At 42.6% G+C, this 17,673-nt stretch overlaps 1 protein-coding gene and 1 long non-coding RNA gene across 9 annotated transcripts in view; one reads left to right on the forward strand and one right to left on the reverse strand.

The window, feature by feature from the left end:
• Window positions 1-17,673, reverse strand: part of CPA5 (carboxypeptidase A5) — a 39,059-nt gene that overhangs the window by 20,866 nt on the left and 520 nt on the right. For 2 of the 8 annotated variants that reach the window (XM_025471649.3, XM_025471648.3), the window contains one exon: window positions 103-293. In XM_025471649.3, the coding sequence (XP_025327434.1) occupies window positions 103-218 (116 nt within the window). In that variant the 5' untranslated portion in view covers window positions 219-293. Of the gene's footprint in view, window positions 1-102; window positions 294-657; window positions 678-1,404; window positions 1,933-17,673 lie in introns of those variants that run through there. The other 6 variants (XM_025471642.3, XM_025471647.3, XM_025471643.3 and 3 more) reach the window with 6 other exon arrangements.
• LOC112675094 (uncharacterized) lies at window positions 1,972-16,985 on the forward strand. The gene is made up of 3 exons (XR_003145744.3): window positions 1,972-2,521; window positions 10,893-11,016; window positions 16,680-16,985. It is a non-coding gene; the product is annotated as an uncharacterized LOC112675094 (long non-coding RNA).

The following is a 17,673-nucleotide window of genomic DNA, read 5'->3' on the forward strand; positions in this document are numbered from 1 at the left end:
AGTAGGATAGACACCTCCCTCCCCTCCACACACACCTGGTCCCCAAACTCTCGACAGCCTTCCCCCGCCCCCGCCCCCCTCAGTTAAGGAGCAGCCACTTACCCTGTGAAATTCATTTGGCCCGAAGCTGCTACCATAATAAAACTGGAGACCAGGAGTGTCCACCTGTCCACAGGGGACAGGCCAGGGCACACACTTCCTCCGGGGGTACCCTGCATGCTTCTTCCTTCAGGCGAGCTTCAGGGGCTTTCCTCACATCCAGGCATGGTGGAGGCCTCAAGACAACGCAGCACCTAAAGGCAGGCAGGCCCGGCCTGAGAACGGGTGTTAGGCTTTCTCTGGGGAGACCTGGTGTGTGACTCCCACACCCAGGGCCTGGGGGAAGCTAGGGCCACCCCTCCCCACTGCTAGGCAAATCCCCGCCTGGGAAGAGGAAAGAGGGAAAGAGGAAGACGAGGCTCTTAGCTGTCTTTCCTCCTGGAGGATTGCTGGGCCAGTCTCTGGTAAACATCAAATCCTCCATCTAGGCAGAAAGATGAGAACAGCTAGAAGCTCAAGGAAACCACTCCTCTCTTCCTTCCTCATTGAACTCTCTTCCTATGCTCTCCTTCTCCCTCCCCATCCACTCACACTTCCCCTGGGCCAAGTCCTCCTTACACATAAGGGTGCGGATGCCACTGCCACCAAAAGAAAGAACACTAGGTTTAGAGACAGACCGCGTGCTCACTTCCTGTCTGAAAGACCGAGGGCAACGGCCCTAATCTCTCTAAATCTCAGTTTACTCATCAGTAAAATGGGGTTAATAATACCTCCCCTCCCTGCCTCACAGGGGTTTGGGGCAGGGGTAGGGTGGGGGGCTGGGTATTAGGTGAGACAACTTGGGTGAACTGGCTTGGTCAAGCCTGTAAAAACAGAATGTATTATTATTTCACAGCATTAACTCTTAGTCACAGCTGCCTCTTAGACCAGGATTCCAGTTGTAGGGGAGGGGGGAGGGGGACAGGAGGGAACGGAGAAGGGAACCGAGGAAACAGATCTATAGCATGAGAAGGAATTCAGTGAAGACTCCTTTCCTCTATCTTCAGCTGGTCGCCATCAGGCTGGCGCAGGTAGCGCATCCTCTGCTAGACACCAAGGTTACTGCAATCATTATGGTTCTCAACAGACAGCAGAGTCAATTTCTCGATCCTGCCGAAACCCCACACAGCCCCCTTTATGGTCTGGGAAGAGCAGGAATAAAGCCAAGGCCAGGACACAAAGCAGTCATATTGGAAGGGGAGAATGAAAGATGATGCCTGAATGGTAAATGAACCTAACAGAAAATCCACAGGAGGCAGAGGAAAAAGCAGAGGCTAAATCCAACAAAGTTGTTCAGCAGAGGACGTCAACAAAAGGCCACTTAACTGTCACCGGCGATTCTCAGAAGCCCCCCTCCCCATCCATACTTTCCCAGAATGGCCAATTAACTGGCCATGTGTGCAGAGAGGGGAGCTCTTTTATTGACAGGATGCCCTGCTCCCACACCCCGCCGGACCTACTCCATTATTCTGTGGTTCAGCTGTTCAGATATGCCAAACTCTCCTAGAACCCTGGCTTTGGGAACTCTCAGACAGAAACATTAGCAAAGGCTTTAAGGACCTAGAGAAGAAAGCAATTAGGCTTTCCACCCAAGTAACATTCAGCTCTAGTAGAAATAGGAATAAAAGAATGTACTAGTAAACAATAGCTCAGGAATTTAAAAGAAAAAAAGTGGGATGGTGCTAGTCACCAAAAGTATCCAGCATCTTCTTGTTCAAAAGCATCATTTAAGTCACTAATAATAAGACAACTATTCCTGTATTTTTGGTTTAGGGGTAGGGAGAGAGAGACAGAAAGATCAAGAGTGAGCAAAAGAGAAAGAGAGAGAAGGGAGCACTTCAGAATTCTTGAGAATGCTATGGCAGCCCTTCCAATAGAACTTTCTGTAATAATGGAGATGTTCTGTGTGCACTGGCCAATAGGATAGCCCCTAGCCACTTGAAACGTGGCCAGTGTGTTTAGGGGATTGAATATTTTATTTTATTTTATTTTATTTTATTTTAATTAATTCCAATAATTTAAACAGCCACTGGTGGCTAATGGCTATCACATTACACAGCAGAGTTCTGTGGGAATTCACCTAGCCCTGAAGCCGTGCCTCCAATGGCTGGATTTGAAGCAGAAACACACAGCTGTGCTTGACTTAATACCTAATACAGGCTTCTCACTCAAAATTAATTATTCTTCTGATCATTTACTCAATAAATGTCTACCAAATATCTGCTATGTGCCAAGCACTTGCTAAGCTGTGGGAATAAAATAGAGAACAATACAGACCTGGCCCTTAGATCTCTAATAGACAATGAATTTAAAGAGCATACAAATAATTGTAAAAATATAGCTGGTGCATGTGCCATGAGGACAGGTAGCATGGACTTCATACAGACTGAGGAGACAGTGAGAGTATCCTGAAGTTCTGTCGGAGGACTTTCATCTCCTGCAGGTGGGTGGTTTAGATACCTAAACAATCCTGCCCACATGAAACAAGAAAATGCTGGATAAAATATCTTTAATAATTTTAAATACGTATCACTGACTTGGCATGAGGGTAAGAATCTACAGATCCCAAAAAGGAATAAAAGCCAGACACCTGAGAGGTAAGCAAACTTTCCCCTGGAAGAGTTCTCTTAAGCCCAGTCTCTGATCTTCCTCCGAGGAGAACATCTAGGGTCATTTTCCTTCTGCTTGAAGTATATCTTTTGAAACTTTCCTTTAGTGATATTCTCTATTTGTTTCAAAAAATTTTTTTAAGATTTATTATTTATTTATTTATTTGGGTGCAAGGTAGTTAGGACAGCACAGATGGGAGAGGTAAGGAGAGGGAGAGAGAATCTCAAGCAGACTCCATGCTGAGTTCAAAGCCCAAAGCAGGGCTCGATCTCACAACCCTGAGATCACAGCCTGAGCTGAAACCAAGAGCCAGACACTTAACCGACTGTGCTACCCAGGAACCCCTATTTTGCTTTCATTCTTAAAAGAGTTTAACTGGATATCCATTCCAGGTTGATTATTGTTTTACTCTCGGCACATTGGAAACATTCTCCTACAGTCTTCTGGCTTCCATTTTTACTGTTAAAAGGTAATTAATTAGTCTCTTTACTGTTCTTTAGCAGGCGATTTTTTCTTACCCCTGGTTGCTTTGATCTTCTTGTCTTGGACATTCTGCAGTTTTATCTTCATGTACTTATGTACATATCTTTAAGTGCTCATGTACTTGCAGAGATGCAAGGTAATTGTAGTCAAAAGTCCAACAGCTCCACAAAACTTTATAAGCTGATAGAAACATATACCAAAAACCACAAATAAATGTCCTAAGAGTTGAGACAATCCTGAAGAACAAAGTGGGAGGGCTTTCTACATGACACATTAAAACATATTATAGAGTTATAGTAATTAAGACACTACAGTATTGGCACAGATAGATAAATAGAACAGACCTCAGAAACAAATCTGAGCATATTTGGAAACTTCATTTTTTGCAGACTTGGCACAGCAGACCACTGTGAAATAGACTATTCAATGTATGTTTCTGGGATGACTGTAGATGTAGATGGAAAAAATGGGCTTAAATCCCTATTGTGCCACACATAAAAATCAATTCCAGGTAGATTAAAAGATTCACATGTAAAAGTCAAAAGTATAACACACTTGGAAGACAATATAGAGAATATTTTCTGACATTGGGATTGTGAATAATTTTTGTAAATAAGACATAAGGGAAAAAAGAACATAAACATTCCCGGAAAGGGAAAGATGGATAAAATCAATCAAATTAAAATAAATTTTAAGAACTTCTGTTCTTACAATCCTTGACAGAGAGTAGAAAGCCAACTTTAAACTGAGAGGACATATTTACAACACATACAACCGGTAAACTATTGATATCCATGATATATAAAGAACACCTGTGCATTAATTTTTTTAATGGGTACAAGATATAAAAGGTCATTTTACAGAAGATGACTCACAAATGATCTTTTCAAAATATGAAAATGAGAAGTAATCAAAGGAAAGCAGATGAAAACCACAATAAAATTACCATATCATACCAACTAAATTGGCAGAAATTAATGTCAGTGAATACCCAGTGTTAGCAAGGATGGCAGGAGGAGAGGAGGCAGTAGCCTCTCTCATCCACTCCTGATGGAAGTTTAAATTGGTAAGATTACTTTGGAAAACAGTCATTACCTAGTGAAGTTGAAAGAGTACTGCACAACCTATGCCCTCACAATTCCACTCCTGCCCATGTCACCTAGAGAAATTATTGCTCATGGGCACCAATTATCTAGACAAGATTGAACAAATGGAGATGTAATTGTATTCATATAGAAAACAACAGAGCAGGGGCACCTGGGTGCCTCAGTGGTTGAGTGTCTTTGGCTCAGGGTGTGATTCCAGGGTACTGGGATCAGTCCCACATTGGGCTCCCTGCAGGGAGCCTGCTTTTCCTTCTGCCTATGTCTGCCTCTCTCTTTATGTCTCTCATGAATAAGTAAATAAATAAAATCTTTAAAATAGAAAAAAAAAAAAACAGAGTAGAGAAAATGAATCAGCTATAGCTACATGCATCCAAAGCACAAACCTCAGAACTATAAAGCTGAGTGAAAGGAGCAAAATCAAAACACATACCATATGTTTCCATTTATATGCATTCACAAACAGGTAACACTAAACAATAGACTGTTTAAGAATATGTACACACAGGATAATTATAAGGAAAAGGAAGGAAATTATTAGCACAGATTAGTGGTTTCATCTGGAAAAGAGAAGGGAGCACAATGAGGGGCACATACAGGCTTCTAACACTGCCCAGTCTTGTTATGTTTTTTAAGTGATTTTTTTTTAAGATTTTATTTATTTATGAGAGACAGAGAGAGAGAGGAAGAGACACGGACAGACGGAGAAGCAGGCTCCATGCAGGGAGCCTGACACAGGACTCAATCCTGGGTCTCCAGGATCATGCCCTGGGCTGACGGCAGGCACTAAACTGCTGAGCCACCCGGGTTGCCCTCCAATCTTGTTCTTAAGCTGAACAAGTAAACAGTATTTTATTTTTAACAAGCTATGGAAGTTTGATACAGACTCTCCTATATATGATACATTTCACAGTAAAACATATTTCAAAGGAATTATGGGAAAGCTAAATTCTTATTTTTCATAGTGAGAAATCAATAGAAAATGCCCTATAATAGAAAAATCCAGAAGTAGCAATATAAGCACCTTCCCTAGGTTTATGGATGTGAACATCAAGACTGAAAGAATTCAATATGATTGTTGCTGAAGAGTAAAATGTGGGAGGGAGGAACTTCTTTGGCTGCTTGGCTGCTTTTTATAACAAGTCTTATAAAACAATTTGACTCTTTAAACACTGTACTGCATAACCAATTAAAAGAGTGAAGCTTGGGGCACCTGGGTGGATTAGTCAGTTAAGCATCCAACTTTTGATTTTGGCTCAGGTCATGATCTCAGGATCATAAGGTCGAGCTCCTCCTCCGGAGTGGAATCTGCTTGAGATTCTCTCTCTCTCTTTCTGGGTCCCTCCCCGCACCTTCCTCTCTAAATAAATTAATTAATAATTAAATAAGTAAGTAAGTAAATAAATAAATAAGTAAATAAATAAATGGCGGTGTTTGATACCAAGAGTACTCAAATGCACAGGGACAGAAAACAAAAGGGTGGTTTGCAGGTGCTGGTGGGGGATGACCTGGAAATTAGTGTTTCCCTGGGCCACTGTTTCATTGAGGAAGATGAAGGAATTTTGGAGGGTGGATTGAATTGATGGTCTCACAATGATGTGAATGGACATAATGCCACTAAACTGTACACTTAAAAATGATAAAGGTAAGTTTAACATGATGCCTATTTTACCAACACAAAAATATTGAAGCTCACAAGAAGGGGGCATTTAAGTTGAGTTAGGTAAAGATACGAAGGAGTTAACTAGCCAAAGTGGGGTGGGGAGGTTGCAGGAAATCTGATTCTTGCCCTGAATCCCTCTTCATGAAAGGTATTAATTCCCACTTTGGTTGGGGACCTCCCTGAGGGTCTCCAGAGACAGCATGAGGTACTCCAATATTTACAAATAAGATTCCCAAACTAAATTATGTTTGATTTCCAAAAGTCCCCTTTGGGTGTTTAATGGAAATAAATATATCAAATGTAATTTTAAAACGCAGAAAAACAGGAGTGTCATCATTCACATTACAAAATGATTCTTTGATTAACAAGAGGATTTACCACAGTTTCTTAACATAGCCAGCTCCCCCTGGTACACTCAAAATGTGATTTAATTAACAAAAAACAGGCTTATCCCACCCACCTTCCAGAAATATGCCAGGCAGGTGCTTTCTGAGGAAATCGAGTAGCAAAAATCCAAGAAAACAATAACCCATCAAAAGGTGGGTAATGCTGCTCTGGAGTTTCCAAACCCACTTCATTGTTCAAAATCCTACACTGGGGCCACCCCCCACCCCCAGGGAAGCCATAGTCAAGTGACCATATTTTCAACTTAACTGATCATGCCTTGTGCTCCCTCCACCACTACACACTGTATAGATTCTGCTTGTTTGCGAGCATCAATCTAACCATGAAACAATCTCCTTGTGGGCTGGGGCTGTGTCTTCTTCACCTATGTGACTCAGGAGCCCTGCATTTTATAGCCCAGGCCACTGCCTACAACCTGCCTACATATTGATTGATTTGCTGATTCCCTTATTCCAATGACTGCCCAAAGTTTGGGGGAACAAATCCTTGCCTCCTAGGCCTTCACCCCTGCCTGTGCAACCAGCTCTGCCTCCATCTGCTCAGACCTTTGCTCTGTTCTGCTCCCCATTTTTAGTTACTGGACTCCATTCCCCACCACTCACAACCAGAGACCTCACTTGGTGTCATCCTTAAGGGAGCTTTCCAATACCAGGGTCTTGCCTTCTCCTCCCTCAGAACTAGTGTCCAACCCCAAACCTAGGTCAAACAGTTGGTAACAGCTTCTTAGGCCACTCTGCTACATGGCTGCCTTCAACTGGGCACCCAGCTGGCCTCCTGCCAACTGCACTACACCCACTTTCTTCCCTACTGGTCCAGCCAACTCCTAAGGGAACACTGAGCTCCCACCTGTTTCCACCTAGTGTCTATAAGGCTGAGGGTTTCCCCAATGACATGCTCTGGCTTCCAGCCCACAGTTCTCACCACCCTGTGGCTGAGGGTCTGGTCTCCCAGAACCTAGCTAATGATCACTGTGAGATGCCAAGACTACAGCCCAAGAGCCTGCTCCCAGCAACATGGAAGGTTGGCAACCACCACCCAAGAAGTCACTTCCTACTCTTTGGGTGCAGCTACAGACAGGGCCAGTCTCTTGGACTATAGTGCTATCTATACGGCCCTGTGAGGAGCTTATGAAGTCCCTACCATGTGGAAGAAAGGGAATATGACCCGACATTTTCCCTGTCAAGGGACAGCAAACTTTCTGGAAAGGGCCAAAATAATAATAATAATAGGTTTGGGGGGACTACAAGGTTCCATAGAGCAAGTGTTCTCACTGAATTGTCTCTTTTATATTTAAAGATATACCTCACTGGGTCACCTGGGTGGCTCAGTTGGTTGTGTGTCCAACTCTTGATTTCTGCTTAGGTGGTGATCTTGGGGTCATGGGATCAAGCCGAGCCCCATGTAGGGCTCTGCAATCAGCAGGAGTCTGCTTGAGGATTCTCTCTCTCCTTCTGCCCCTCCCTGCACTCTCTCTCTCTTACACACACACACACACTCTCTCTCTCAAATAAATAAATCTTTTAAAAAATAAAAAATATAGCTCAGAGACAGGTATTAGAAGCACTCCAATCAAATTCAATCATCTCCAAAGTGAAGCATTCACTCCTATTGGGGGGAGGAAAGAAATAATTAAGACTTTTGTGTACTTTTGTCTCATCCTTTTTTATTTCAATTTTTGTGTTTTATAAAATACATGAGTACAACAGTATTTACACGGAATTTATAAATATGTAATAATGTATGTTGAGTGTGACATGTTAACAATTTTTTCATTAAAGGGGTGCAGGATTAAAAAAATCTGAAGAATAATGGCCTAATACTCAGGAACTGATTTATTTTGAAAAGCCTCACACTGTCATGCTTTTGTTTCTACAGTGCCTCTCCTCTTACATTGTGTTGAATGGCAAAATCTGATTTTTTGATTAAAATTTATTTAAATCAATGTTGACAGACATCAAAGAATTTCACTGTCGTTGATATCAATGTACTATGGGGGGGGGTAGCTGCTTTTTGAGCACTGCTATCATCAAGGTTCTCTTTTTGGAACCTGGTATCTGGTGGGGATTTTCATCTTTGCCATTCCTTTTTGTCACAAGGAGTCAGTTCCTTCTTCCTCTGGCAGGCCTTTGGGATCAAGAATTTTAAACAAATGCTGGGTGCATGTTAACTTCAGGCTCTCTTTGACGGACATCAATTATTTGGGGACATTCCTGTGTATACTGAATACAGTCTCTTCTGCGGCAGCAGACTTCTGTACACCAATAGGAGGACCACAGGTGAGGGGGCGGGGGGTGGGGGCGGTCTGCCAGTGTAGCTTCACATCTTTTTTGGTTTCATCTAAACAGCAGTGTTGTGCATTTTGCCCACATTTTGTAAAAACTGGTGGCAAATGTAAACCAAAATTATTAGCACCCGTGATTAAACAATTGAGGTAAATCTGATGCAAACTGAGCTAAGGATGGAGGTAAACATTCTGGAAGGAAATAGCCTCACCTGGACATTCGCTGGATCAATCCAGGTAGCGAGGTATTGATTTGGTCAAGAGAACGAAACTATTATTATTATGTTGTCAGGAACCGTGAAAGCTTGAAGATTGTGTCCTACCTTCAAGCTGATACATTGGCGTGCCACAATCTCATGGACGCTGGCAGAAGAAACCAAAATCCCAGGCCAGAGACAAAGGACTTTGTTATTCATAGCAATGCATGTAATTTGTGCCAGGACCTCGGGCCCCATTTTCCAAGAAGAAGGCCAGGCGATATCTGGACAGGCAGTAGGAGGAATTACACAGGAGGAACCGTGAGGGGAGGAACCCGAAATCTTTTATGATGTCTGTTCTTCGAATCTGGTATGATCTGGACATGCAGAAACGTAAGAGATCCATGGAGAATTGTCTCCCGACTGTCACAGAGGACACTGCAGAGATGGCACTGGAGATTGGGTTTAAAACAGTGGTCCTCTGCCTCAGCTGCCCCAAAAATCTCTGGGCAGATTTTTATAGAACCAACGTCCAGAGACTGTTGTAACCGATCCCAGACTATTGTAACCACTCAAGCATCAGTAGTTTACGAAAGCCCCCAGGTGATTCTCATGCATAGGCAGGATGGCAACCGCCTGTCCAAAAGATTATGAGGTGAGGAGTAATGAGTAGTATTTATGTTTAGCTTGCTGCTTCCAAAACTTTGTTGGGTATATGACGTGCAATGCAGATTCTGATTCAGTAGGGTCAGAGCAAGAACAGAGATGGTGACAAGCTTCCTGGTATAGCCTGATTTTGGCATTCAGCTCTGAGTAGAAAGGTGCTGGCTCACTGGAAATATAGTTCTCATTGTAGTCTGTGTCTCTTGCTAGACTTTCATACTGTGGGCTTTATGTACATACATGTTCAGGAATTTATCACGTCTGAAAGGAGAAGGCAGCCTGCCTCTAGAAATGGGTCTTGCAATAAGAGTGAAGCCTATCCTTTCTCAGGACCACAGAAATACTCCCGGGTGTTGAGATCGTGAGAAACTGACAGACACTTGAAAAACAGATTTAGAACACAGGGCCAGCCATTAGGTCCTAAGCAACAACTTTACTCTGAACCTTATGTTGCTCATATATTGATGAAGGTAAGTTAGGGAACAGTCCACAGATTTGGATCCAAGTGTCAGAGAAATAAAAAGTAAAATCCTGATATTGCTGGAGGAAAAGCCCCATCGAGTTTGAGCGACTCCGGAAAACACTGATCAACTTGTTACTATTTCTCCTATTAGGAGTAAGGGAAGTATGTCTGGACTGCCTTTTCCTAATCTCCTACTTTTTTTTTTTTTTTGAGAGAGAGAGAAAGAGAGCGAGGGGGATGGGGCACAAAGAGCAGGAGAGAGTTTCAAGCAGCCTCCGTGTTAAGTGTGGGACACCACACAGGGCTCCATCTCACAACCCTGAGATCACAACCCCAGCAGAAACCAAGAGTCAGATGCTTAACCGACTCCACCACCCAGGGGCTTCTCCTGGTTTCATTTCTAAAGGTTGTGATGCCTCTGAGGCCTTGGAGCAGGCACCTATACCCTTCTGCCACCCTGCAGCCCTGGCAAGGAGGGGAAACACCCTTTCCCAAGGGCCAGTGCAATTCGTTACCAGGCCTTCCCCAACCTAGCAACATGTCCACTATCCAGCCTGATCAAATATCTTTTTGGCTACATAAGTCCCTCATTTATTTTCCAGGGCAAATGGAAGGCCCCTAGACCTGCCAGGCACCAGGGAGCCTGAGGACACAGAGAAACATGCCCCTTAAATATTGATCCTACTGATGGCCCTGGGGCAAGAGGGAGGGAGGAAGGAAGATCTGGTGCCTTTTTCTTTGACATGCCCCCTTAACAAGTTAATACCTGTCCACCAACAGCGGCCTCTGAAAGAGTTTTTAGAAATACCACTTCACGATGATGAGATAGGTCATCCTTCCTTTTCCACTGGGCCTGGAAGTCTCTGAGTTTTCTAACAGAGATTTGCTGAAATTGGAGCAGCAGGGCTTTGCTTTCCCTGACCTGTGTGTTTCCCATATCCATCAGAAAAGAACAATGCCGTGGCAATGTACTCAGAGCTGAGGAAGGCAGCTGGCCTCAGACAGTTAACTAAGTGGAAAGAAAACACCGGGCTGCTTTTGGATCAGATGTGAAATTGACACCACTGCAGGTATTCATTCAGTGTATCTTTTTTTTTTTTTTATGATAGTCACACAGAGAGAGAGAGAGAGAGAGGCAGAGACATAGGCAGAGGGAGAAGCAGGCTCCATGCACCGGGAGCCTGATGTGGGATTCAATCCCGGGTCTCCAGGATCGCGCCCTGGGCCAAAGGCAGGCGCCAAACCACTGCGCCACCCAGGGATCCCCCATTCAGTGTATCTTTATGATGCATCAGTATATGCTTAGGCGCTGGTGATCCAAAATAAATAAAACCTTGGCTCTGCCCTTGAGAAAATTATAAGCCCCAAATCCAGGTTAATGATCTCCTAAGGTTAGTCCAAGTTGTTTAAATACTTAAGAAGAATATATCTATTTGCTTGTTGAGAGGAGACATTTTGTCATCCAAATTTTGAGAGGCTAATAGTTAAAGATGGGGTTTGGTGGTTCTATGGGTTGTCTAACTCCTATGAAAGGGCCTAAAGGCCTAAAGCATGGAAATAGTGTTTGGGGCCCATTCTAGATATTTTATAATAATTAAAACAATACCCTATGATTTGCCTGAATGGCAATCTCAGGCACGGGTACAAGAAAGGCAGACCCACAGGAACCACATGCAATGCCCCTCAACTGTGGTCGTCATCAGCCAGCCGGGGCAGCCAGAGAAGAGCGCTGCATCTCCTCTTATCACCGCAAAATGGGAAACATGGCTTTCAGGAGCCAGGCAGATAATATAGGGGTGTGAGATCAGAAGGGCTAGAGGAAAGCTGTGCATTTTAAAGGTATTCAAATTACTTCCTAAGCAACAACCTATAAGGGCTAATCCTGAAAATCTGCTTAATCATTTCCATCTGTGGGCATGTTACTTCACCTCTTTAAAACTCAGATTCCTCATCAAACAGGAATAGTAATAGCCATCCTGCATATATCACCAGGTGGTTGTGATAATTTAATTATCCAGTATCTATAAAAGCATTTTAAAACTATAAATCATTAGAAAAATTCAAGCAATGTAACCAATATCAAGTCTTTCTTATCTCTGAAGGTGTAATTTATGCTCTATCTCTCGTAGAATTTAGGCACATGCATTCCAAACTGCTTTCCAGAATTCCACTGATTGGTCAGAAAAAGTACTCTTTTTCTGCTGCCTGAACTTGTTGAAAGTATGGCTTATGCAATTGTTAACTTGCTGCCCCTGCAGCAAATCAAATCAACAAATATTCACTAGCTGCTGAACTCACCTTGTAGGAGATTAAAAAAACAAAAAACAAAACAAAACAAAAACCAAGACCCCCCCCCCCAAAACTACGAGATTCACTTTTCACATTAAAGGAGCAAGTTGCCCAGCCACACCAGAGTACCCATACATTGTTGAGGAGAAAAAAACTGTGCTCTCTGGATGCCCCCCAATACACCTGGAGCTTTACTTCAAATACGAGAAACAGCTGGTGTTCATGATTTAAGGCTCAATACAAATAGTGGAGTGAATTTATATTACAAGCTGTGTGGTTTGGCAAAGGTCCAAAATTCATCAAACAGAAAGATAAGGATGATGATGATAACAATACAGATGGCTCTTCATAGTTGGTCCTAGTATAGTGACATAAAAGAAGTGCAACCTATATAGGACATTCCAGAGCTAGAACATACCCTCGACTTCATTCGCAACAGATGTACAGCAGGGTCTTCCCAGCACCTGTAAAAATCAAAGGTGACCCCATAGACTTGATGGTCCTGCTTGAAAGCTGGACCTGTGAAGGTTTCAGGCAACAATCCTTTGTATTAACCCAGGAAAGGGGCATCAATATTACTTAACATGGGAACACTCTCAAAGAAAGAACACCAATATTTCAAAACTCAAGTAATACTAAAAATGACTTAGCATCCAACGAGCACTTTTCTGGGAACTGTTGAGATCTTTGCCATTGAGTCTCATGAAAAATCTAAAGGCAATAAGGGGAAATGCCAACCACCTGATCCATAAATGAATGTCTACCACTTGGTGAGAATGATAATTCAAGCTAACACACATTGAGAACTTCTGTTGCCAGATAAGGTGCTTCATACCTTTATACTCAGCATACTAATTTCTCCTGATTTATTGAGAATCTCTTGATTCTCTTGCTATTATAAATAGTACCATTATTCTCATTTTAAATAAAAGGAAACTGGACCTCCCAGAGATTATAGCAAGGCCCAAGGACACACGGCCAAGCGAAAGAGTTGGGCTATCCTGCTGCTCTTCACCATTTTATAACCCATAAGACAGAAGTGGATGTTGTTGTCTGTCAGTCCTCAGGGGGCTGCAGTTCAACGGGTGGCTCTGATTTCAAGTGGGCAGCACAGAGATGACAGCTAATCTCATCGATAGCCATGGATTGTATCCCTCACCCTGTCAGCTATGTCATAGAGGTCTTTTTTTGGACACCAACAAGACTAGGTGTAAGACTTGGGAAAGGTTCAGCAAACACCATTCCCACCCCCAGTACTGGAAAAAAAAAAAAAAAAAAAACCCTCAGAATACTTTTTCCATTATCAATGGATTTCTATCAATTTCCATTATCAATGGATTTCTATCAATCTCTTTTCTATCCTCATCAGTATCCTTAATAGTAAAAAAATTCATAGAGACTGATTGGATGAGGTATGAAAGCCTTTCAGGGATCCCTGGGTGGTGCAGCGGTTTAGCGCCTGCCTTTGGCCCAGGGCGTGATCCTGGAGACCCGGGATCGAATCCCACATCAGGCTCCTGGTGCATGGAGCCTGCTTCTCCCTCTGCCTATGTCTCTGCCTCTCTCTCTCTCTCTCTCTCTGTGTGTGTGTGACTATCATAAATAAATAAAAATTTAAAAAAAAAAAGAAAGCCTTTCAAGCTTAAGCATGTTTCGGAAATTTAACTTGTGTCCATGAATGTTTACAGCTCAAATTTTCTCTTTTTCGGTGGGGTCTTCACTTAGAGAACAGAAAATAGTATTTGTCTTAGGCAAGAAACACAGTGCTCTGGAGATTTTCCACTTGTTGGGATCCCTGGGTGGCGCAGCAGTTTGGTGCCTGCCTTTGGCCCAAGGTGCGATCCTCGAGACCGGGGATCTAATCCCACGTCGGGCTCCCGGTGCATGGAGCCTGCTTCTCCCTCTGCCTGTGCCTCTGCCTCTCTCTCTCTGTGTGTGACTATCATAAATAAATACTAAAAAAAAAAAAAAAAAAGATTTTCCACTTGTAACATGGGGATAATAACATATAACCTACACTTTTCATATGGTTTGGGTAGTACAAAAAGAATACAAAGAAGAGTGTTAAGAGTAATTTTATACCACAAGCCCAAACACCATCTTCTCTAACTTTTCCAATCAAGAGGCCCCACCACCACACATCTTGGTCCTTCCAGCAGCAAGGTTTTTTTTATTTATGGCAGCTCTTATTAACTAAATTAAAATTTTTAATTTGTTTTCTTGAGTACTTTGTCTCTCCAACTACAATGAAATTCCATGCAAGAAGGAATTTTGTCTTCTTGTTTGCCAATCCACTGCCAGCATCTAAAACTGTCCCTGGCACACACTAGACCCTCAATAAATGCATACGGAATAGTAAAACATTTTCTCTGTTAAAATCTGTACCTTTATGAACATTTTTTAAAATTTATTTATTTATGATAGACACACACACAGAGAGAGAGAGAGAGAGAGAGAGGCAGAGATTCAGGCAGAGGGAGAAGCAGGCTCCACACCTGAAGCCTGATGCGGGAGTTGATCCCGGGACTCCAGGATCTCGCCCTGGGCCAAAGGCAGGCGCCAAACCACTGAGTGGTTTGGCGCCTGCCAAACCCAATCCCACCCATAAAGGGGGATCCCCTCCTTTATGAACATTTTAATAACTAGATTTCAAGTCCATAGAAATAGGTTAATCATAATCCTCGGGTAATGGCATGCTCATCATTGATCCATGCTCTCTCTTATGATTTATGTAGCTATCGAGTTAGAGTTTGTTTCGTTTTGTTTTTAATTAGGTAATAAATACCCGAAAAAACAGAACCTGAATCTAACCATAGAACCCTGGCCCCTATTTCACCTCCTGTCTCTTCCCATCTAAGGTAATCATCATTCAGAATCCCAGGCTCTTCACTTCCTATTGTCTTAAGTCCATTTCCCTAGAAGCAGAGCTTGAGATGGGATTCTTGTTTAGGTGATTTATTGAGGGAGTTCTCAGGAGAAGGGGAGTTGGGGAAGCAGGACAAGACAGGGGAAAAAAGCTAAGTAAGAATGTGAAATCAGCTGGAAAAGGTATTCAGAGCTCTGCAGCCCACACTGCACCACAGTGTGACCCTACATTAAGGCAAAAGATTAGCTGCTTGCGCCCCCAAGTTAGTCAGTCAATTGGCTGACATTTGGGGAGGTGATATAGAGAAAGCATGTGCATAGCTTCCTGTGTGAGTCAGCTTCTATTTGGCTAACAGCAATTCTCCAGAGAGGGAGGGAGCCTTGAGCTGTTGGCAGCCAACACTCATAGCAGCTGGGAATCGGTGCACTTGAACAGGAAAAGGGGTCTGAGCATGTATCCTATCCTTCTTCCCTTTCTATACAGTTTTATCAAATTTTGTATGTCTTTCTGAAAAGGAATTATTAGTTATATTCTGTTCAGTTATTTGGAACTTACTAGAAAGGAAATCATTAAATTTTGACTGTTGTATAATATTTCAGTATGTGAAAATACCATACTTTATTCACCCATTCTTCCACTGGTGGACTTTGGAGTTGTTTTTAGGTTTTTGCTATTATGAACAGTGTTGCTGTGCACATTCTCTTATATGTCTCCTGTTGTATGTGTGTAAGAATTTCTTGGGTTTATGCCTGGGGTGAAATAGCTAGACCATATGGTGTGAACTTTAGAAGGTAATGCCAAACTATTTTCCTAAGTGGTTTTATGAACTCATATGCCCACCAATAATGTGTAAGAGATCCTATCATCCACCTCCTCTCCAATGTTTTGGTTTTTGTAAATCGAAAGAGAATAAAATGGCATCTCATTGCAGTCTTGACTTGTACATCCTTGCTCAGTAACCATCTCTCTTCATGTTTACCAGATACACCTGTTTCCTCTTCTGTGAATGCTTGCTCATGGCTTTTGTCCATTTTCTCTTGGTTATTTGTGCTTTCCTTATTGGTCGTAGGAGTTCTTCATATGCCCTTTGTTGTGTGTATTATGAATATAGTGAATAGCTTCTAGTTTATAACTTTACTCTTCACTTTCTTTTTTTTTTCTCTTCACTTTCTTTATGTGTTTTTTACTGAACAGAAGCTCTTAATTTTATTATAGTTACAGATATTCTCTTTATGGCTTTTGATGTATTGTTTAAGAAATCTTTCTCTCAAGGGATCTAAAGGACAATCTCAGTCTTGGAGGTGAGGAGGTCTACAAATAGAGCCAGGTTACAGGCAAGTCACAGAAGCAAGCACTGCAATGCCTACTGGGGTATTCAGTCCAAGGCAACCTTGACTAGCCAGCGCAAGCGACCAGCTGGCTGGCTGGCTGGCAGGTGTGTTCTGGTTAAAGAATTGGATATATCATGCTATTAGAGCTGGATACCATTAAAAATTCTAATCATAGACTGTAATTAACTTTCCTTGCTCTGACGCCCCGCTCACTAAACAACCTTCTGATTATAATTTGGCTTCCCAGTATCTCGCCTACAGGGAGAGAATGTACTGTGCAGACCGACGTGAGGATCCAATCCACTAAACAGTTACATGCCATGATGTAAATTAATAAATCCGTATTCTGATTTTATCATCTGCCTCATCTGAGCTCTGTGGGCGTGAGTCAGCATCCCTGAGTCTAATCAACATGGACACTGAGAATATCAAGCTCCTGAGCTGAAAACCTAAGAACTACACCCAGGACCAGAGTGTAGTCACCAAGGTAACACTGCCCTGGAGGCTCCTCGGCCTGATGGAGAGAAGGCCTTCCTACATATCATGCGATACAGACAGGGATTAAAATTGACTTTTGACATTATAAAGAGCTGCATATTCAAAACCATGGCTTGGTTCCATTCAGGTGAAGGTGAAGAATAGGAGATGATCGTGAGACTCATATTGAATATTTATTGGCTTATAAGCACACACCAGATGCCGCACAAATCCTAGGCAGGAGGATAAGATTTACAGACATGTTTGAAAAAAGGAAAAAAAAAGGGCAGATGGTATGTGCTGAGGAGGAATGGAACAAGAGAAGCCTGACTGATGAATCCTTGCTCCATCTTGATGCTCATGGTCCAGGATGCAAAATGGAATAAGAGGACTTTAAAGACCAAAAGAAGAGCCAGGTGACAGAAACACAAAGTACAACAGAGCACAAACAGGAATGTGCCAGAGCAGTGAGAGTATCCAGGCCAGAGGAGTGATTTAGGACCTGTAGGGTGAGGGCAAGATCTTTGAAGTGGGTTCAAAAGGCAAAGTAGAGGTGAGCCCATTAGGACAGATGGGGATAATTTAGCAATCCTGCTATTAGATCACCACTTCATTAAAGGTTCCTGGGTGAGAAGTACCTAGAGTGACATAGATCCCCTTCTGGAATCCCAGTTACACAGTGTAACAAAGGGAAGAATGCGATCAGAATTGTTATGTCTGGGACTCTGGAGCCCAGTGATGAGACATGATCCACTTCTTTGTGT

This window comes from Canis lupus, chromosome 14 (assembly GCF_003254725.2).
Source record: "Canis lupus dingo isolate Sandy chromosome 14, ASM325472v2, whole genome shotgun sequence".
Lineage (NCBI taxonomy): Eukaryota > Metazoa > Chordata > Mammalia > Carnivora > Canidae > Canis > Canis lupus.